This window comes from Nilaparvata lugens, chromosome 2 (assembly GCF_014356525.2).
Source record: "Nilaparvata lugens isolate BPH chromosome 2, ASM1435652v1, whole genome shotgun sequence".
Classification (NCBI taxonomy): domain Eukaryota; kingdom Metazoa; phylum Arthropoda; class Insecta; order Hemiptera; family Delphacidae; genus Nilaparvata; species Nilaparvata lugens.
The window spans coordinates 51,691,593-51,709,738 of NC_052505.1; the positions used below are offsets into that span (position 1 = coordinate 51,691,593).

General features: G+C 37.2%; 1 protein-coding gene across 3 annotated transcripts in view; it reads right to left on the reverse strand.

Moving 5' to 3' along the window:
- Positions 1–18,146, reverse strand: part of LOC111049499 (protransforming growth factor alpha-like) — a 121,915-nt gene that overhangs the window by 33,842 nt on the left and 69,927 nt on the right. Inside the window, exon 1 of one of the 3 annotated variants that reach the window (XM_022335578.2) lies at positions 5,562–6,802. The exons of the other annotated variants lie outside the window; for them this stretch is intronic. Within the exon in view, the coding sequence (XP_022191270.1) occupies positions 5,562–5,739 (178 nt within the window). The 5' untranslated portion in view covers positions 5,740–6,802. Of the gene's footprint in view, positions 1–5,561; positions 6,803–18,146 lie in introns of those variants that run through there. 3 annotated transcript variants of the gene reach the window in all.

Genomic DNA, 18,146 nt, shown 5'->3' on the forward strand with positions numbered 1-18,146 from the left:
TGACTTTTATATATAGTGCAAAGGAATTTGGTACCATAAAGAAGGCCACAAATCAAGCAGTATTATAATGAGATTCACTTGAAACTGGCAGCATTCCTTCTAAAGAACATCAATGCTTTCCATTCAATCAATGCTGACGATATGACCATAGAGGAAGAGGATAGCTACTTCACAGGCTGATTCACATACAATCCTGGATTACCGGACAAAAGACAATCTACTTCAATTAGAAAGGGATTAGTTAACTACTTCTCCAATATGAATCACCTTATTTACGAGAAAAATTAAGAAGGTTCACATGATTGCTCGAGTACCGGATGGAAAATAACGTTTCACCTGAAAGTTTAGTGGTTAAAATTGAGAACATGGACAAGTCATCCATTAAATATAAGAGTGGCCAATTGTGACTTGTTTTACAGCAAGAAGCCTACTTTGAAATTTTTATGTTCACATTTCTCATAGAATGATGAGTTGGTGAGGAAACAATGAAAAATTAATTTAATTCAATCAAGGAAATTGAAAAAATGTAATATTAGTTGAAAATGCATACTTGCTCTCCATAACTATTGATGTGAGAAGTGATTTTGATTGATTGATCTAAGATAATTAAAGAAATAATTTCGAATTTTCTCGAAACATCTTTCCCGTATCTGCTAGCTCAATTCACTTCTGTTTTCAAATAAATTTACCGAAAATTCGATTTCTAGTAGGACCATACTAACAGTTGGTTTTTGACATCCTATATCATTGAAAATACTAATTTGCCACATATTTGAAACAAATGTTGGGTAATTTTGTAGTGAATCGAGTGTTTTTCCAAATTGGAATTTGGTTGAATTGAGTGAGTCATAAAGCAAGGATATTACCAAATTTGATTAAGAAGGTGAAATGTTCAACAGTAGTTGGAAATAAGATAATGGTTGGGAAAGAACAGCATCCCTCTAATGACCATTGATGTTGAAGAGTGTTCCAATGCCTTGAGCGACAAGAAATAGAGAAAGATACGAGTGACTCATGAATACATCAGCTGACATCACCTGGTTGACATCATTTATTTGACAACAGAGAAACGAGTGACATTTTGTTGACAAATGAGTGGACAAAGGCAACCGCTACCTCAATAGCCATTTGTGGGGGAGTGGGGGAGCACCAGGCAGCTCTCCCATCTCCCAAGTTGTTCAACTCGATATACCTCTAATTAATATTGACAAACCCTAAATGTCATTCTCATCCAAGCACACACATGACCAGAATAACCTAATTTTAACGTATCCTTTGAATAATATAAACTAAATAAAAACAAATTCTTGCACAGTCGAAGCTGGAACTGAATTTAATCAGGTGGTGGCTTAAACTCGAAATGAACCACATATACAAACGATACTTGATATGGATTTAATCCAGTTTAGAATAACTTTCCGAAACAGGGCGTAGTCGTAGTCCACGTTTAAATTAAATTTTGAAAAACTAGAAAATTAAACACAAAATAATATAAAGAGAGAATAGAGTTGAGTTTCAACTATTTTTAATTATTTAGAAATGCTTCATTTCGTTGAAGAAAAACGTTTCCAATTATAGAAATGAGAAAATATAGATTATTTCGCTGCGACTATTTACTGCGACTACTTTTCTAGTTTTTTGAAATTTAATAACGTGGACTGCGACTACGCCCCGTTTCGGAAAGACAATTTTCGGACTCCAGCTGTTTAAAGTCTAGAACTTAGCTAAATTCCGAGTCGGAGACCGGCCTTGAGTTTAAACTGTCACTGTGCTTTTAAAGGCACTTTATAGTCTTTCAACTATGATCATAGAATGCTATTTAGGGTTGAATTGTTTTTACTTTCCTTGCCCTATTATCATAAAAAATGAAGGAACCCTAATTTCTAAATTTCTATAAGTTTCAAGGTCCCCTGAGTCCAAAAAAGTGGGTTTTGGGTATTGGTCTGTGTGTGTGTGTGTGTGTGTGTGTGTGTGTGTGTGTGTGTGTGTGTGTGTGTGTGTGTGTGTGTGTGTGTGTGTTGTGTGTGTGTGTGTGTGTGTGTGTGTGTGTGGTGTTGTGTGTGTGTGTGTGTTGTGTGTGTGTGTGTGTGTGTGTGTGTGTGTGTGTGTGTGTGTGTGTGTGTGTGTGGTGGTGTGTGTGTGTGTGTGTGGTGGTGTGTGTGTGTTGTGTGTGTGTGTGGTGTGTGTGTGTGTGTGTGTGTGTGTGTGTGTGTGGTGTGTGTGTGTGTGTGTGTGTGTGTGTGTGTGTGTGTGTGTGTGTGTGTGGTGGTGTGTGTGTGTGTGTGTGTGTGTGTGTGTGTGGTGGTGTGTGTGTGTGTATGAGTGTATGTGCGTCTGTGTACACGATATCTCATCTCCCAATTAACGGAATGACTTGAAATTTGGAACTTGAGGTCCTTACACTATAAGGATCCGACACGAACAATTTCGATCAAATGCAATTCAATATGGCGGCGAAAATGTTGTCAAAAACAGGGTTTTTCGTGATTTTCTCGAAAACGGCTCCAACGATTTTGATCAAATTTATACCTGAAATAGTCATTGATAAGCTTTATCAACTTCCACAAATCCCATATCTGTAAAAATTCCAGGAGCTCCGCCCCATCAATGCAAAGTTTTATTTTAGATTCCCAATTATCATGCTTCAGATACAATTTGAATAGAAAATTTCAAGTGGAAAAAATTGATCATGAAAATCTCTACAATTAATGTTTAGTGACATTTTCACCTTAAATTGAAAATAAGCTCGAAATTCGATAAAATGGGATTATTTCAATTTAAAAGTGTTGGCAACAGTTGATTCTATGAAATCATTCACTATGAAGAGATAGCGAAACATAACGAACATTGTAAGAATGATGATTGAAGCTTAAACCAAAAAAATCTCAAAGAATTGAATTTATCATGTGAATTTGTCTATTCATGAGGAATAGTGTTGTGTAGACCAGCCGAACTGCCGACCTGCCAGTAGTGAGACTAATCCATCTCTGTCATGACACAATTAATAAAGTTGCCTTCAACGTTCAAGTTTTAATAAATCAAGATGTCATCCGTAATGAATGGTCGGCGCCTTCTCAAAAGAGCACATCTTCAAATGGGAGATTTTTCAAATCTAAGAAAATGATACTACTCAACTCATTCATCTTTTGGGCCTACCATACTGTAGTGAATTCGATTATCCAATTAATTACTTTATCGTCAAATTAACAAATTATCAAGCACGAAATCATCTTATCTGATGGAGTATAACATGATTTGATACATTAAATGGATCCAAATAATGAATATCTTATTACTGAACAAAAGTCATGAATATTGAAAAACAATTCATTGCAAATATGTTTATCCCTCTTGAGCTAAGCTTGTGCTATGATCATGGGTAGATAGTTCTTCGGTTCTTCCATTCTCACTATCTTCTGCGTAATCTTGAAATTGACCTAAAGTAATATATTAATCTACCACTTATTTGCTGATAAACGAATAGTTGAAATTGATGGCTTATTCAATCCAATAATAGAAAATAAAATAAATGAAAGATGGGATCAATAATATTATAATTATTATATTATGATTTGTTGGTTCAATCAATTTCAATTGCGAAGAGAATAAATGAAACCAGGGAAAATGGATATACTGTTCGTTGTTGAACGTTAATGTTCTCATCAATTCAAATGCCAAACAAGTTAATCAAAGATGAAAACTACTAATATGCTATAATTGGAAAATGACTTATGAAATCTGAAAAACAGAAATTTGTTGTTTATAGAAGAAAAAAGTTTAAATGCTACCAATAAAATTAATTAATTGATAAATTAATCTAAGATACAAGTAAAAATTGGCATGCTATGTGCTACTTGTTATTTCTTGGATGGGAAAACCAATATACCTTGACTTTTCCTCATTCGATTACAAAGAAACTACATTGATTTAAATTTACTCGAACAAGGGACAAAACAGTTGATAATATTGCTGAATGACCAACAACCTATCTTATTACGATCTTATTATTGTACGATCCATGTACAACTTAAACAACTGGGAGGAGAGTGAGGGAGGGCGATATGTAATTTAAGCCTCATCCATCGACGAAGCTAAAAAGAAGCCGGCATACTTAGTAACGGATAGCCTGTTTGAGAGCACCACACATATTTGTGTAGCCGGGTGTTTAGAGGAAGCACGCCAAAGACAAAAGATCTGATCACCCTCAAGATGATTATTGGGAAGGACCTACCACAGATCACTGAGACCCACTTAAAGGAACCGTGCCCTGTGATCCAGAATCGGCACTCATTTTCGCAATCACTTTCCTGCAACATTGCAGCAACCTGGGAGGGGGACCCTGACAACAACCCTCCTCTTCGGGTTGGGAAAATCAACAACCGATTAGCGCACTGTCGACGCGTTTCAAGCCCCTGTAATCATCGTCAGTCGCCGACAATGACGTCACAGATTGGCCAATGCCGACAGAGAAGTCACCGGCTCAAGCCACGCCCACAGCCCGAGTTCATTTGTCAGGTTAACTCATTCACTACATGCCGCTATACCTGGAAACCTGGTTAGCCGAAATTAGCTCATTATGAGTGGTCTAGATTGAGTGACTTCTACTTACAGCATCCGAAGATTCCAGATTCCACAAGGAGAGGGAAAACTATTTTAGACAATAGACACAAGATGTTCATGTCGATAATTGGACAATCACGACTGGTATAATATAGTAATTTGAACAGAAGAAAGAATTGTATTTCGGAATCATAATTTGAAGAATTAATGTATCTCCACATGTTGTTAAGGGAAAGTTCAAAGTGAAAAAAATATATAAAGGTAAGAACAGACTTATTCGCCACGAACACCGCATTTCACTTTTCATCAGTTGATGTTATGCTTATTATGTCTGTATTTGTACAGAAGATTCAGATAATTATAATAAGGTTACATCAGCTGATGGATATTTAAATATGTGTGTTCACGTATGCACCTATGCCTCTATTGTCTACATTGTAGGTAATAAATCATTCTATTGTCTATATTGTAGGTAATAAATCAATAGCTTTGATCGTAATGGTTTATGTATTTTTTGTAATCTACATCTTAGTAGACAGATACTACATTTCATATTCTTGCAATTGTTTCAGATTTCGAGAACAGGTTGATTAAATTGTTATTTGAGTTATTTCTTCAAGTCAATGTAGAGTGGATCAGCTAGTGGTTTAAGTTCGGAATGTAACGAACTTGAATTTATATTAGTTTAGCTTCGATTGACATCAGATGACAAAATTTGTCTTCTTATTAGAAGGTGAAACTTCTATTAAATTCATGCCACACCTTAATCAACTTGAGTTACACTTGAATGAAGCACACAGGCATAGAGGATTTTGGAATCTATAGCCTAATCTGGAAAATGATGTGATAACTTGTTAAATTTATAAACATTGCCATAAAATTTTTATTGATTGGAAACTGTTTTGGACTTGAGCCTATTGTTTCAATCAGCAAGTGTTATGATTGTACTCAATGTGATAAATATATTATTAAAAATTAATAATTGATATGTAAAAACGAACCATCTCCATCAGCGCAGACTCGAGGAGGTAACGGGACTGGTCTGTCATCGATCCAAACTTCAGCCTCGATGATTCGAGTCATGATCGACGCCATATTGTTGCTGTAGATTGGGGCCATCAGCACTTGCTGAGTGGCATCAAGCACAACCACCATCACCACTGCCACCGCCACTAACATCTGCACGCCGTTCTCGATAATTCAACACAAAACTGCCAACTCTCGTCGGCTGTTGTTCGCAGTGCACAACTGTCTTATCACTAACAGAATGCACTATGTTATCTTCTGGGAAATTCCAAAATAATGCAAACGGTGACACTTCGGAAAACACACAGATCGTTCGACGAAATTTCTGTTTTCCTTTTCGGTTAAGCACGAGAGAAATCGATTGTTAATATACATAACAGTTACTGAGCTAAGCTCAACTTGATCTCAACTAGCCTGCGAAATTACAACAAATATATGTAGGCTACTGATAATTATAATTGAACACAAAATGGTACACGGGACCATAGAAACAAAGATCAGTAGATAATAATCAACGATACTGGTCAGTTCTTGGTGGTTCATGAACTCGAAAATTATTTTACGCAGATTGAGAAAATTCGTCAAACAAACGCGTGATTTCACGAGGTTACCTGGTTGAAAATACACATACATTCACCAAGCCAGTCTTTTTGAAGCCCAAGTAACTAACGCCGACTCCTTTATAAGGCTGACTGCACAGTGTAACTGATCGGCGGAGTTACGACACGTGGGTGTAGTCTGCAGACAGTCGACAGACGCATCCAGTGCAGCATGCACATAATCCCGGCAGACGCCCACACACGGACACAACCTAACCGTCGACCTCCGCGACTCCGACTGACGGTGACTAGCTGACTAGCACAGCAACAGTCGTCCTTGTATTGTTTGCCACCTATAATACATACTACTACATAGATATTCTAGTCAGCACGATAGCTAGACACCTTCAGATACACTAGTTAGCACTGCTTGCTTGTCCTCACTCACTGACCACTACTATCATACTTCTATCGATATACTTCTATATCGATATCGATTTACGGACTATATCGTCCGACGGACGGGGCGATTGTTGAACACCTATACTACTAATAGCATCCTCTGTGCCATACAACTGACCAACAGCAACACTCCGTTATTAATCGTGCAGTGTTCACACTCAGACTAGTTGAGTTGAACAGCTTGTATGGTCTAAACTACCTAGCCACCCCACCCCACCATCAAGTTGTTGTTATTCGTCTAACACTTTCCAATACTAGTTATCTAAATATATAACAATTGTCTCTGTGCTACAATTCTGACGACTACTTGAGACAAAGCGCCACACCTGGCTCCAACCTTAATCTAGCTCTTCAATTATTACATTGTTGATTACAGTGTAATAGTACTATTACTGATAATAGGTATTAACTGATAGGAGTATACGTAAACACAAGTACTTTCGTCAGATTTAACGATCATTTAATGAAAAGCCCTCTAAAAACAAGCTTTCAGTCATCATCTAATATCGCTCTCCAATAACACTACACTATTGAAGAATGTTCATAAAGTTTGCTGGTGCTTCTCATTGATGGAAAAATAGTTTTTTTTCTGATTATTGGAACTTGAACTTATCATCGCGATAGATCTACCAATTTATTAGCTGTCTAGTCAGGTGATAGTGAAAGGCACTCGAAAATGGAGATTTATCAATTTGAATGAGTAAGAATAATAATTGATGGTATTGATGTTAAACTAAGATTTCTAGATGACAATATTGGATGAAAAATACTGAAATAACTGATCTTCAAAATTGTATCATGAACGAAGAAATTCTGTTGAACAAACTCACTGGATTAGAAATGTGTTAATTTGAAGGTGTTTTGAAATTATAAAAACAGCAAAGTAGGTAACGAAGCATTGATTATGAAGAGGCACGTGTTTCCCAAATAAAAACGAGCAGGAAACCCATGAATACCAAAATAAATAAGGGACAGGTAATAAAATCAGACAAAAAATAAAAGAAAAATTGGAAGGAAGAGAATTTTAATACAGTGTAAGAGTTTGAGTGAAAGAAGATTTTTGAGACGTTAAATGGGCGAGAGGAAAATAGAGAAAAAGTCGAGTGGAAAATGTATAGGGATTGGTGGAGTAGGAGATAATAGACAAAGAGAGTAGCAGTGAAAGAAGAACAGAAAAATCAGTGAAAGCCAATATGTCAATCTGACTGGTGAGTGTTTTGACTGGGAGGTTCGACCACATAGACAGACAAGAGGAGCGGCAACTGAAAAGGGAGAAATTATAAATTATATTGTGGAGTTCAGTTGGCAGAAGGCAGGAGTGGGGAGAGAGAGAGAGATTTTATAGGGCAAAAAGACCTACAAACAGATAAGATGGACAGGATACCGCCCTATCATTATATCAACTTCGTCGTGAAGGAGATAATGATAATCATCGTCATTAAATGTGCGTGCGAGCGTCAGTCATCGAAAAGCTGTGTGTGTATGTGTGAGAGAGTGTGCTGTGGAGGTGATGGAGCGGATGAGAAAGGTTGGGTGTTGTGGGGATGACTGTCGCGAGAGAGAGAGAGAGTGTGTGTGTGTGTGTAAGGGGAAAAGGTGGCGATCGCGGGTGGCCTCACTGTTCCCACACTGTCTTGATTATTTGTCGCCTTGTCTTGTCAGTTATCCACAGAAACAGATCACGCACTCAGCTACATTCTACATTAGCGGCTGCATGGCATTCGTTTTCTCAAACAAAACTCATTACTTTTATTAACTAAGTTTGTCGTCAAGGAAAGGCATTCTTCAATTGAAAAATACAAAAATGTAAATATTGTACTACTGCATGAAATGTAGCATACTACAAGTACGGTAGCTTTCTTTGTCCAGCCTAAACAACAATGTAATGTTAAGAACACGACTCATCATTTGTTGTTACAGTTTAACCATCAAAGTTTGTCGACAAGCAATTATTGAAGTTTACAAAAATGAATCTACTATACTGCTTGAAATGTAGCAAGTTACGAGTGCGGTAGCATGATTCCTTTGCCAAATAATATATCTTATTATATTAAGCGAGCAATTTCTGTATATATTTGGTTATTTGAAAAACACTTCATTGACATGGGCTACTTTTTAAATTAATAAAACAATATAAAATCTTATAGCACCCTTTATTAAGAAAACATTAAAATAGTATAACAACTAGTTTCGGTGATATCACACCATCGTCATGTTATAAAAAAAACCAATAAGAGAGTTTTATTTCGATATTATGGCGGCAGCAATGGGAGGTGAGAGTGAAATAAACCAATCAATAGTGTTAACCAATCAGAAGGTCGGAACGTCAATATAGCAGCAATCGCGACAGTTTATTAAAAATAGAGCAATCATGAAATAGACCATAGTTGACGCATCGTCAAAACTAATAACAATTTCTAATCTTGCAATCAGAAGACCTTATAAAACACGGTCTAGGAGTGGAACATGTTCAAATCCTGGTACTGGCACAAAGTATAGTATTAACAAGCCTAACATTTTTCTAATTATTCAAACCAATTCCACTATGAGGTAAATAACTGTCTACAATAATGGGAATACCCACTCATGCTCAAAACAGGAGTTGAACTATAATAGTGGTCAAATCGTTTCTTTGTTAAAATATATGACCTTGACAGAGACCTGGTTAGATAGAGACAGCAACCGATTGGACCGAGACAGCAATAGTGAGAGAAGAAGGAAATTAATTGAGAGACCGGTCACTGCCGATTTGTATAATTCGCTTCAGAGCAGCAGGGGGTCCATGTTGGGAGGAGGGTGAAGGGGATGTCCAAACAAAATAGTAAGATAGAGTGAGAGAGAGAGAGAGAGAGAGAGAGAGAGAGAAGATGAGAGGCCCGCCCAAGTGGCCAAGGACCGCAGATACTGACGAAAATCACCACCAACTTGGGAAAGAGACAGATTGAGATGGGGGAGTGAGAGAAACCACAAGAAGAGCGGAAAATTCATTTGGCTGGAACCTTTGGCATGGCCATTAGATCAACAGGCAGAACAGCAAGCAGCGAGCAGCGGACTTACCTTTGTTGACGTGACAGCTAAATCACACGCTGGTGCTTCAATCGTCTTATTTTTCTTTCTTCAATCATTACAATTTCACTGGCAAAAGCTGATTTCGGGGGACAGAGGTTTGTATGCTGCCGCCGCCGTCAAAAGCTTACCTGGTAAGTCACACTACTCCCCCCCCACATCATCCATCACGTCCTTCTCCCACTTTTCTATCATCCTGATCCTCTTACCGGTGCCTCAGTAAGCGATTAATAACTTTGAAATGTCTGCCTTAAAGGCCTCCCGGACTGTAAATACGACAGCATCTGTTACACGCCTGTTTAGCACAATCGATATCTAAAGAGACTACCCTCGCCCAGTCATCTTCGACTGCTCAGGTTGGATTGGACGACAGCTGTTGTAGGGCAAAAATGATAGTATAAAAATTGAATCCATTCAATTTGAGAGGTTGAATCTATAATTATGGTGTGGTTGATTCTGCAGTTATATCAAACTGTAATGGGAGGAAAATCTTTATAAGCATTTTGAATCACAGTCATAGTCAATTCATGCTAGAGAGAAAAAATCATTGAATATGATTCAAAAATTATTTTAAAACATACGGGTAGGTAATTGCCTTGCGAGATAATTGATTATTGACTGTTTTGCCTTCAGCATACATGAACAAGAATCAACAGAGATAGGAATCCCCTTCAGTAATGCGACTAAATGGGATTAGGTAGATTGTTAGCTATGCCACTGATATACTACAGTACAGCACACAATGCCGGCACTACGAAAAGGATTACACGATTACACACTAGGTGCGCGACTACATAAGAAGACGCGTTTTGTTTGAATAGAATTAAACCGTGAAACCGAAAAGAGCCGTGGACTGTCACGTTCGGCCAACCACGCTGTTGGTCTACCATTAGCCTTGACAGCTACTGACAGATTCCCACTTACCCCCTCGCTTCATCAACCCCCCCCCCCCCCCTACCAACACCAATACCAAAAATGGAGGCATTCTGAGCCGACAAAGGTCGTCATTTGGGAGTTGAGCAGTTGGTTGGCGGTTGGTTTGAGGACAGTGACGGACAGCCGGGGGAAAATTACCAAATAACACAAAAATATGACGGTACATTATTCGGTTGAATGGATGTGACAGGTTCATAACGATTGTGACTGACTTGGAAACTTCAGGAAATTTAATGGTTCGGTTGGGTGAGATGAATGTTTGTTTAGGAAACCGAGTAGTGATGATTTATTTACTTTAATGGAGTATGACCTCTAGGCATCAAATCTGCACATTAGCAGAAATATAACAAAATAATTATTTCCACATCAGATTAGGACCAATAACTTTATTCTAATAGGTACCTAGTCCAAAATAGCTATATAAATGTATTAATGTCAGGTATGACTTTAGTAATAATAAGTACACAATGTGGAGAAATTAAGTTAGAAGCTTCTAATCTTGAAAAAAATTGTTAAAGAAAATGTTCTTGCTACTTATGAAGAAAACTTTTGTCTAATTCAAGGACCATCAAGTCATAAATGAATGAAGACACAAGTTACATAATAATTTCTCATTTTAAACAATAAGTATTTTATTGTTAAATGACATTCTTGTAATATACTATTCAATTACTACTGTATGTACATTCCAAAGTATGGTAATGAAAAAAGCTAGTGGTTTTCGTAATATTATTCTCTTTCATGAAGGCAGCTTATGGAATTTGTACAGACAGCAATTAAAAAAAAAAACAATTTGAAGAAAATTGTACTTTGAAGTAAAGTCCTGCTTTGGTAGCACTTGCTCAGGCTGGAAACGAAAAGCATCTTGAATGGTTTCTTTTCAATGAATTCCATTTTCCCCCAGACACGCACGAATGTGAACAGGAGACAATGGCATTTCCCCCCTCTCTCACACTCTCTCTCTCTCTCTCACTTAAAAATGGATAAAAACTACAGTAGAATGTTTGAACGTTGGAGCATTCCTATGCAAATGGTCACAACATAATCTTTCTGACGAGTACCACCACATAAGAATATGCAGATTAATTTTGCTCGATGTGATAATAACGGCCCAAGCTTTAGGCTCGGCAAATTTCCCTAGAGAACGTTAAATAAGTCAGAGTGAAAATCATAAGATGGAGGAATTTCGAGAGCCAGATGAAAAATTCGCTTGATAAAAGTTTGTATATATAGCCGGGGATTCGTTAGCATTGATGCCTTGTAGCGTGCGTGGACATTCCTCATTAATATGAATTATAATGAATTCACTTCACTCAGTTAATCATACTAAGAGGGCTACTGAAGTAATTGAATAAATCTCACAATTTGAAGTGCAGCTAAACTTCCCCTACTGTTTGTTTCCCAGAGTTCTGAAGCAGGCGATTCACTATCCAATTTGTTGTCCAAATTTCAATGTTGGATTCCACATTGTACAATGAGGTTGTTACATGTTGGGTTAGATGTTGAAAGTGTTGATGTTGATTGAGTTTTACCGTAGTTAGTCCAACACGAGAATCCAAAATCCGACTAGCCTTTGTTTTCCAAGCTGGAGAACAAGTAAGCCTACTATAAATTTGGGAATCAGTGCCGTATTTATGAACAATTCATGAAATTTGAATCAGCAATCAGTAAAAATTCGACGGCAATCAATCAGTATGATTCTGTACTTCGTAGGTTGGATACTGAGAAACAAAATCATGCTCAACTAAGTTTCAATATGAAAGTCGTTCGAAAATATGGTTATTACTCCAACTCAAGTCTATTGAATTTAACGGGGGTCAAGAGACGTCACCGAACCGAACCAAATCCACGAGATCAAATGTACAATACGTTAACGTCATTGGTTAATGAGGGTTTGATCCGATGACAACTGTCATCATCATATATTTTATTTTTAAATCGCTATCAACTTCTCCCATTCATAATTCATGTGACCGTACCCACTGATCTACCATTCAAAATAGCCCCCCCCCCAAAACACCTACGGAAATAATTACCAGAATAATGAGAACCCGGATCTTGATTGGGAGACAGTAGCAGCCGTACATTGCCCTACATAATTATTTCGATCTCGTTTTCAGACGTCTGCCTCTACTCTTTTTCTCAGCCCTATAAATAGTGTTCACCCTCCCCCACCCTCTTCGTCTAGGAATTTCATCTCGGCGCTCCATTCATCTGTTCCCTCCGTCATCCCCTCCAACCTATCACACACTTTACTATCCACTTCCAGCCCCTTATTCCCTTCATATGCATTCATTTTTTTCGGATCTGTTTTTAACCGGCAATTGAAAATAGCTCCGTTGCAGTGACGACGTCCGGGAAGGTCAGGATGACTCCCTGCAACTGCAACTCGCACTCTCTCACTTTCTCTCTCTCACTCTCTCTTTTTTGGTAACATGTACATCCAATGTGTTCAATTAATCCCAGATACACAGAAATAAGATTCAATTCAACTGTCAACATTCCTTATAAATAACATCTAAGCTTCACATTCATTCAATGGTAACAGTTTTAGGTGAATCGCTCAACAGTTGCTGTGAATTGAGGTATTCAACTGCAAGTCGTGCAAGACCACACGAAATAATGAAGATGACATCTCCAAGTAGAGAGTCACTGCTGGTTTAATGTAAACTCAGAATGTGCAGTATTGTTTTATATGGAGCCTTGATTTAACTCGGCAACAGGTTATATTCGACGACCCTTTGAGCAGTACAGAGCGAGTACACAATCTGCTAACTTAGCAATCAAAAAATACTCGAATTCTGCTAACTATCCTAGAACAGTATAGAACTGGTGAAGAATATTGTAACTTGGTTTAAGCCATCAACAGGTTAAAATCGGACTGTTTTAACGCACTTCAAACAGTATAATAGGTGTTAAACTAAATAAAAAAAAAGACTATTCTGAAGTGGGCCAACACAAGATGTTTACCGTGAATTAAGTGTATAAGAGAAACGACCCCGTAATTACTTTACCTATTATTGGGTGGAGGAAGTGGATATAAACTGTTAAGTGGATTAAGAAATCGACCAGGTAGGTTAAGTAAGTACTCTACCTGATGAGGGGAGGTTGAAAAAACCAGATAACTAGACAAAAAAGGAGAAATAACTAGACACAGCCATAAATCGTGGGGAATAAAGAGAAGATGAATGATATGACAATAATAGTGAGTACATAGCGGTGCAGGATCAACCAGGCGCAGAACCGGAAGTCTGCAGGATCCAAGCCGGAAGGTAGCCTGAAGGAAGTGTGAGCAGCTGATCACACACGCACACACACACATTAAACACGTTTCATTCATCTCCAATGCATGCATGTCTCTCTCTACTCCACAATGTTGGGGTCATTCACAGTGGAAGGGATGTCCTATCACCATGTTTAACACACTGCCCCAACAACACCAGTCAGGTGTTGTACTGTTCACGTTTAATTTACTGTGTCTTGTAAACAAATGATGTGAAACAGTGATGTATTGTGAAACAGTGTAGATAGTACTTGAAGTAAGGTCTTGTAGAAGTAAGACTGTATCCAGGTTTTATTTACTACACATTGTAAACTGTACGCAGGTTAACTGTATTGTAAAACGTTGTTAATGGCATTTGAATCCTTGTAAAATTATTGAATTTTACAAGAAATCACATGATACGTTTGTTTCAATGCTTACTGTTAGTGGAGTTAATTTATTAATTGATATCCAGTTTCTATTCTGATAAATGTATGAGAGAGCTTACTTACAGTTTCAACTTGAGGGAAACGTTCTAAGGAATAGCAGTCAGTGTGTAATTTACCTATAACAAAGAGATGATATTGGATAATTTCCAGATTCTGGAAGAAATATTAGCTGCACACTGCATCTTCACAAATGGGAAATAGTTTTGAGATACGAAGAAAAAATTGGATGTGAAGATGTATTATTGATCACAATGATCAGGACACAACAGGCAATAGAGCACAACATTTTTCATTATGAAAATACAGGAAAAATTGTTGTGAAATTCAGAAAAATTAAAATCCATCAGATATTTGTTGAATCAAACGATCATTCAATTGGATTCTGTTTTTTGTCTATTTCAAAGAAAAATAATTCGCAGATTATACTTCTAAATTATTCCATTAATGTAATATTGAACTATATACAATAAGATATTGATGTTACGAAGATAAGATATCATGTCATAAGTAACTCATGGAATTATAATTTTAATCTGAATCTTTCATTTATAGACTACTATAAAAGATTTCATTTTCCCGTTGTGGGGATCTCTGTTCGAAATCTGATTCAATTTCAATCTCTTCAGGTATTCTTGAATAGAATTTCATAGACAGTAAGTGTGTGGCTCTTGTATTATCGTCGCAGGATCCAACCAATCGAACAAAACGTTGCGTAAAGTGTGGGTAAACCATGGGCGTTAGTCAAATAATTTTATGATGACTCACAGACTGAATGGAAGGAGAACAATGGAGGACAGGATGGTTCAATCGGAAGAAAGGCATCACAAGAAGAACAGAGATAGAATAAGGTGAAGATTTCAAGATAAATAAAGATGGAAGAAGTGTAGGAGACAGAGATTTGACCACGTGTTTAAAAAAGATGACATCCATGACGCCATTGTTTTGCGGTGATTCCCACTCAGGTGTAGGCACAATACTGGATTGATGAGATTAGATCAGCCTCTCGAAAACGACACGCTTCTCAATTACCAAAATGCAAAACAGAAAAAAATTAGGAGAGCAAAACAAAGGTTGATTTTGAAAAATTTACTGTATCCAAGTAGGTGCGTTGAGGGATAATTTTATATTTCATTCTCAACTGAATCTATACTAGTAGCTCTGTGAACAGTAGACCTCGCGCTCAGGAAGTTACATTGACCTGTTGTTGTTTTTTTCAAAAATTAAAAGATAATTTATTAATTTGAAATTTCTAGAAAAAATCCTAAATAAACATAGAGCTTTTTGTCCTATCGTACAGTGACGTGTCGTCCCGGAATGTGAGTGTGAGCGCTGTTATCAGGTCTGGCTGCAGTCGATACGCCAATCCAATCAACCCATCAGAGAACATTCTGTGTTGTCGTGTTGGTGAAAAATCGGGGTGTTGAAATTAACAAAATAAACTACCATAATGCTGATTTCATACAAACTTAATTTCTCACTTTTCATTATTTTAGAAATGAATTTCTTTTCAATAGCCTGATATGAGTTATAAAATCGTTATATACTAAAATAATTTATTGCGTGAAACACACCATCTAATTGCAGAGTTTGGTTTTTACCACACTCCGCAACCGAACGTCACTCCAGCAGAGCGATTGATGATCGACCGGGGAGCAAGAGTGGAACGCGAGAAGAGCTAACATCTCCCGTAACGTTCATGATCGGTGCGAGTGAAGTGCGGGGGCGGAGCGATTGCGGTGCGATGGCGGAACGAGGGCGGAGCGTGCGCGGAGCGGGTTGGAGGCGCGTAGATCAGCTTTAGGTCCTTACACTATAAGTATCCGACACGAACCATTTCAATGAAATGCAATTCAAGATGGCGGCTAAAATTGCGGAGATGAACCGTCGATTTGAATCTTAGACCTCACTTCGCTCGGCCAAAAAATATATCATTTGTGTAATCATAAATGAGAGAAAAAAAGAGAAGAGGTTCATCAAAAGTTGATGCAAAATGATCCAGTACGCTATTGAGATATGTGTTCCTATAAAAAGTGTTATGTCTGTTATGAGAAGTCTTATAAAAAATATAAAAGTTAAAGGAGTACTGTTTTGTTTGAAAAAGTTAATACTGTAATTGCTTTCGAGGATTACATTTATTTGGGAAATCCATAGTTTGATACTAATTAGTCGACACTGGTAAATTTTATGATGGTCAAACAAATACAGATACATACTAGAAATCAGAATAGGGATTTATGAACACTATTTACACTTGTTTAATATGAATGATACAAGTTATTACAAAGATTTATAAATTGGCTTGAAAATTCATCCATTTGAATTCATATTTCCAATCATCAGTCGTAATTTTAAATAATTTATTACTGGTCTCCTCGTTCAGATTCACTATGGACTGTCAGCATTCCGTATCATGTGGGATCAATGTTTTCTATTGAACCAATGCTGACAGTTCACTGCAGTTCAATTATGGTGATAGTTATCAGTGGTAATTGGGATCATGATGATGATTATATGGTGATAATTTTCACTGTACATGGTAAATAAATGGTGGGTGATAATCGTGAACATTTTCACGCTAAACCAGCCTCTCACAGATTGATACAGAGCACATCACAACACAACTTTCCATTCTACTCGCCTGCCATCAATAATTCCCATATATATCTCAGAACACGCTGACAAAATTCACCTGTTGTGACCACAACAGTATTTTTGATTGGGACCGTGAAGGGCAGTTGACGCTTAGGAAAGATAGTGTTCCTATGTCCGATAGTCATCTCATCTGGCAGTGCTGGCCAATAAATTAGTATGGTGTGTGGGAGGTTAGGGTTAGGTAGGGGGGGATCTGAGGGGAGCATCCCCAACACGTCTGCAATGAGACTGAAACTGGCAGCATTACTTGAATGGGAAGCATTGATGTTATTTACGTGGAATTCTGACAATATAAAGTGAATCTGACCATAGGCGCCGCTACTAACGGCCCCTGCCTGCTTTATTGCCTATTAATTGGAATGGCCGTATTAATTCGGTGAGCAATTTTGGAATAGAATAGTTTTCGGCGAAGCCTGTTATTCTTTCTCAATCATATTTATATGATTTGTAATTGTTGTATCCAAAAAATGGATAAATTAATAAAATGGGTACATTATAATTCAAATTTACTGTAATACACTAAAAATTTAATTGTGAAGTATATGGGTAATGAGCCACCACTAGATTCAATCGATAATTGATTTAATAATAATTCAATATAATTCATAATTCAATATTACTTCAATACATAATAGATTAATTATATGGAGAGGTACAGAAGCAAAGATTATGTTTTTAGATGCATTTCTCCAGTTTTAAAGTTTCCCCTACAATCAATTATACTTTCCAGTATCACAATTGATCATCATTGCCAAGCCTGACACTAAAGCGGGTGACCAATCCAAATTTTCTCGCATTCCACCTAATCAAATAAACCAAATTCATATCAAACAAAACATGAGGATCATGCAGTGGCTTGTAATGAATGCAATGTGATATCCATGAAGAACCTTCAACTGAAACTGTATCAACTTCTTCAAACTGTAAGATATCTATTATTTCTCCATTGTTTTCAAATAAATTTCAGACATACTATCATAGTCATACTTGCACCTGCTTTATCATTCCAATACTGTAATATTCTTGACTTAATAAATGAATATAAATATTTGATTTTTTTTATTTTTCAAATATATGAGTGTTGTGGGGTTGCTTTATTTAAATGCCTCACACAGGTATAAAATCCTACACTGAACCCTCGGTGTGGTAATCTCAAATTTATGAGTATATGTATGAATTCTACTGAACACCAGA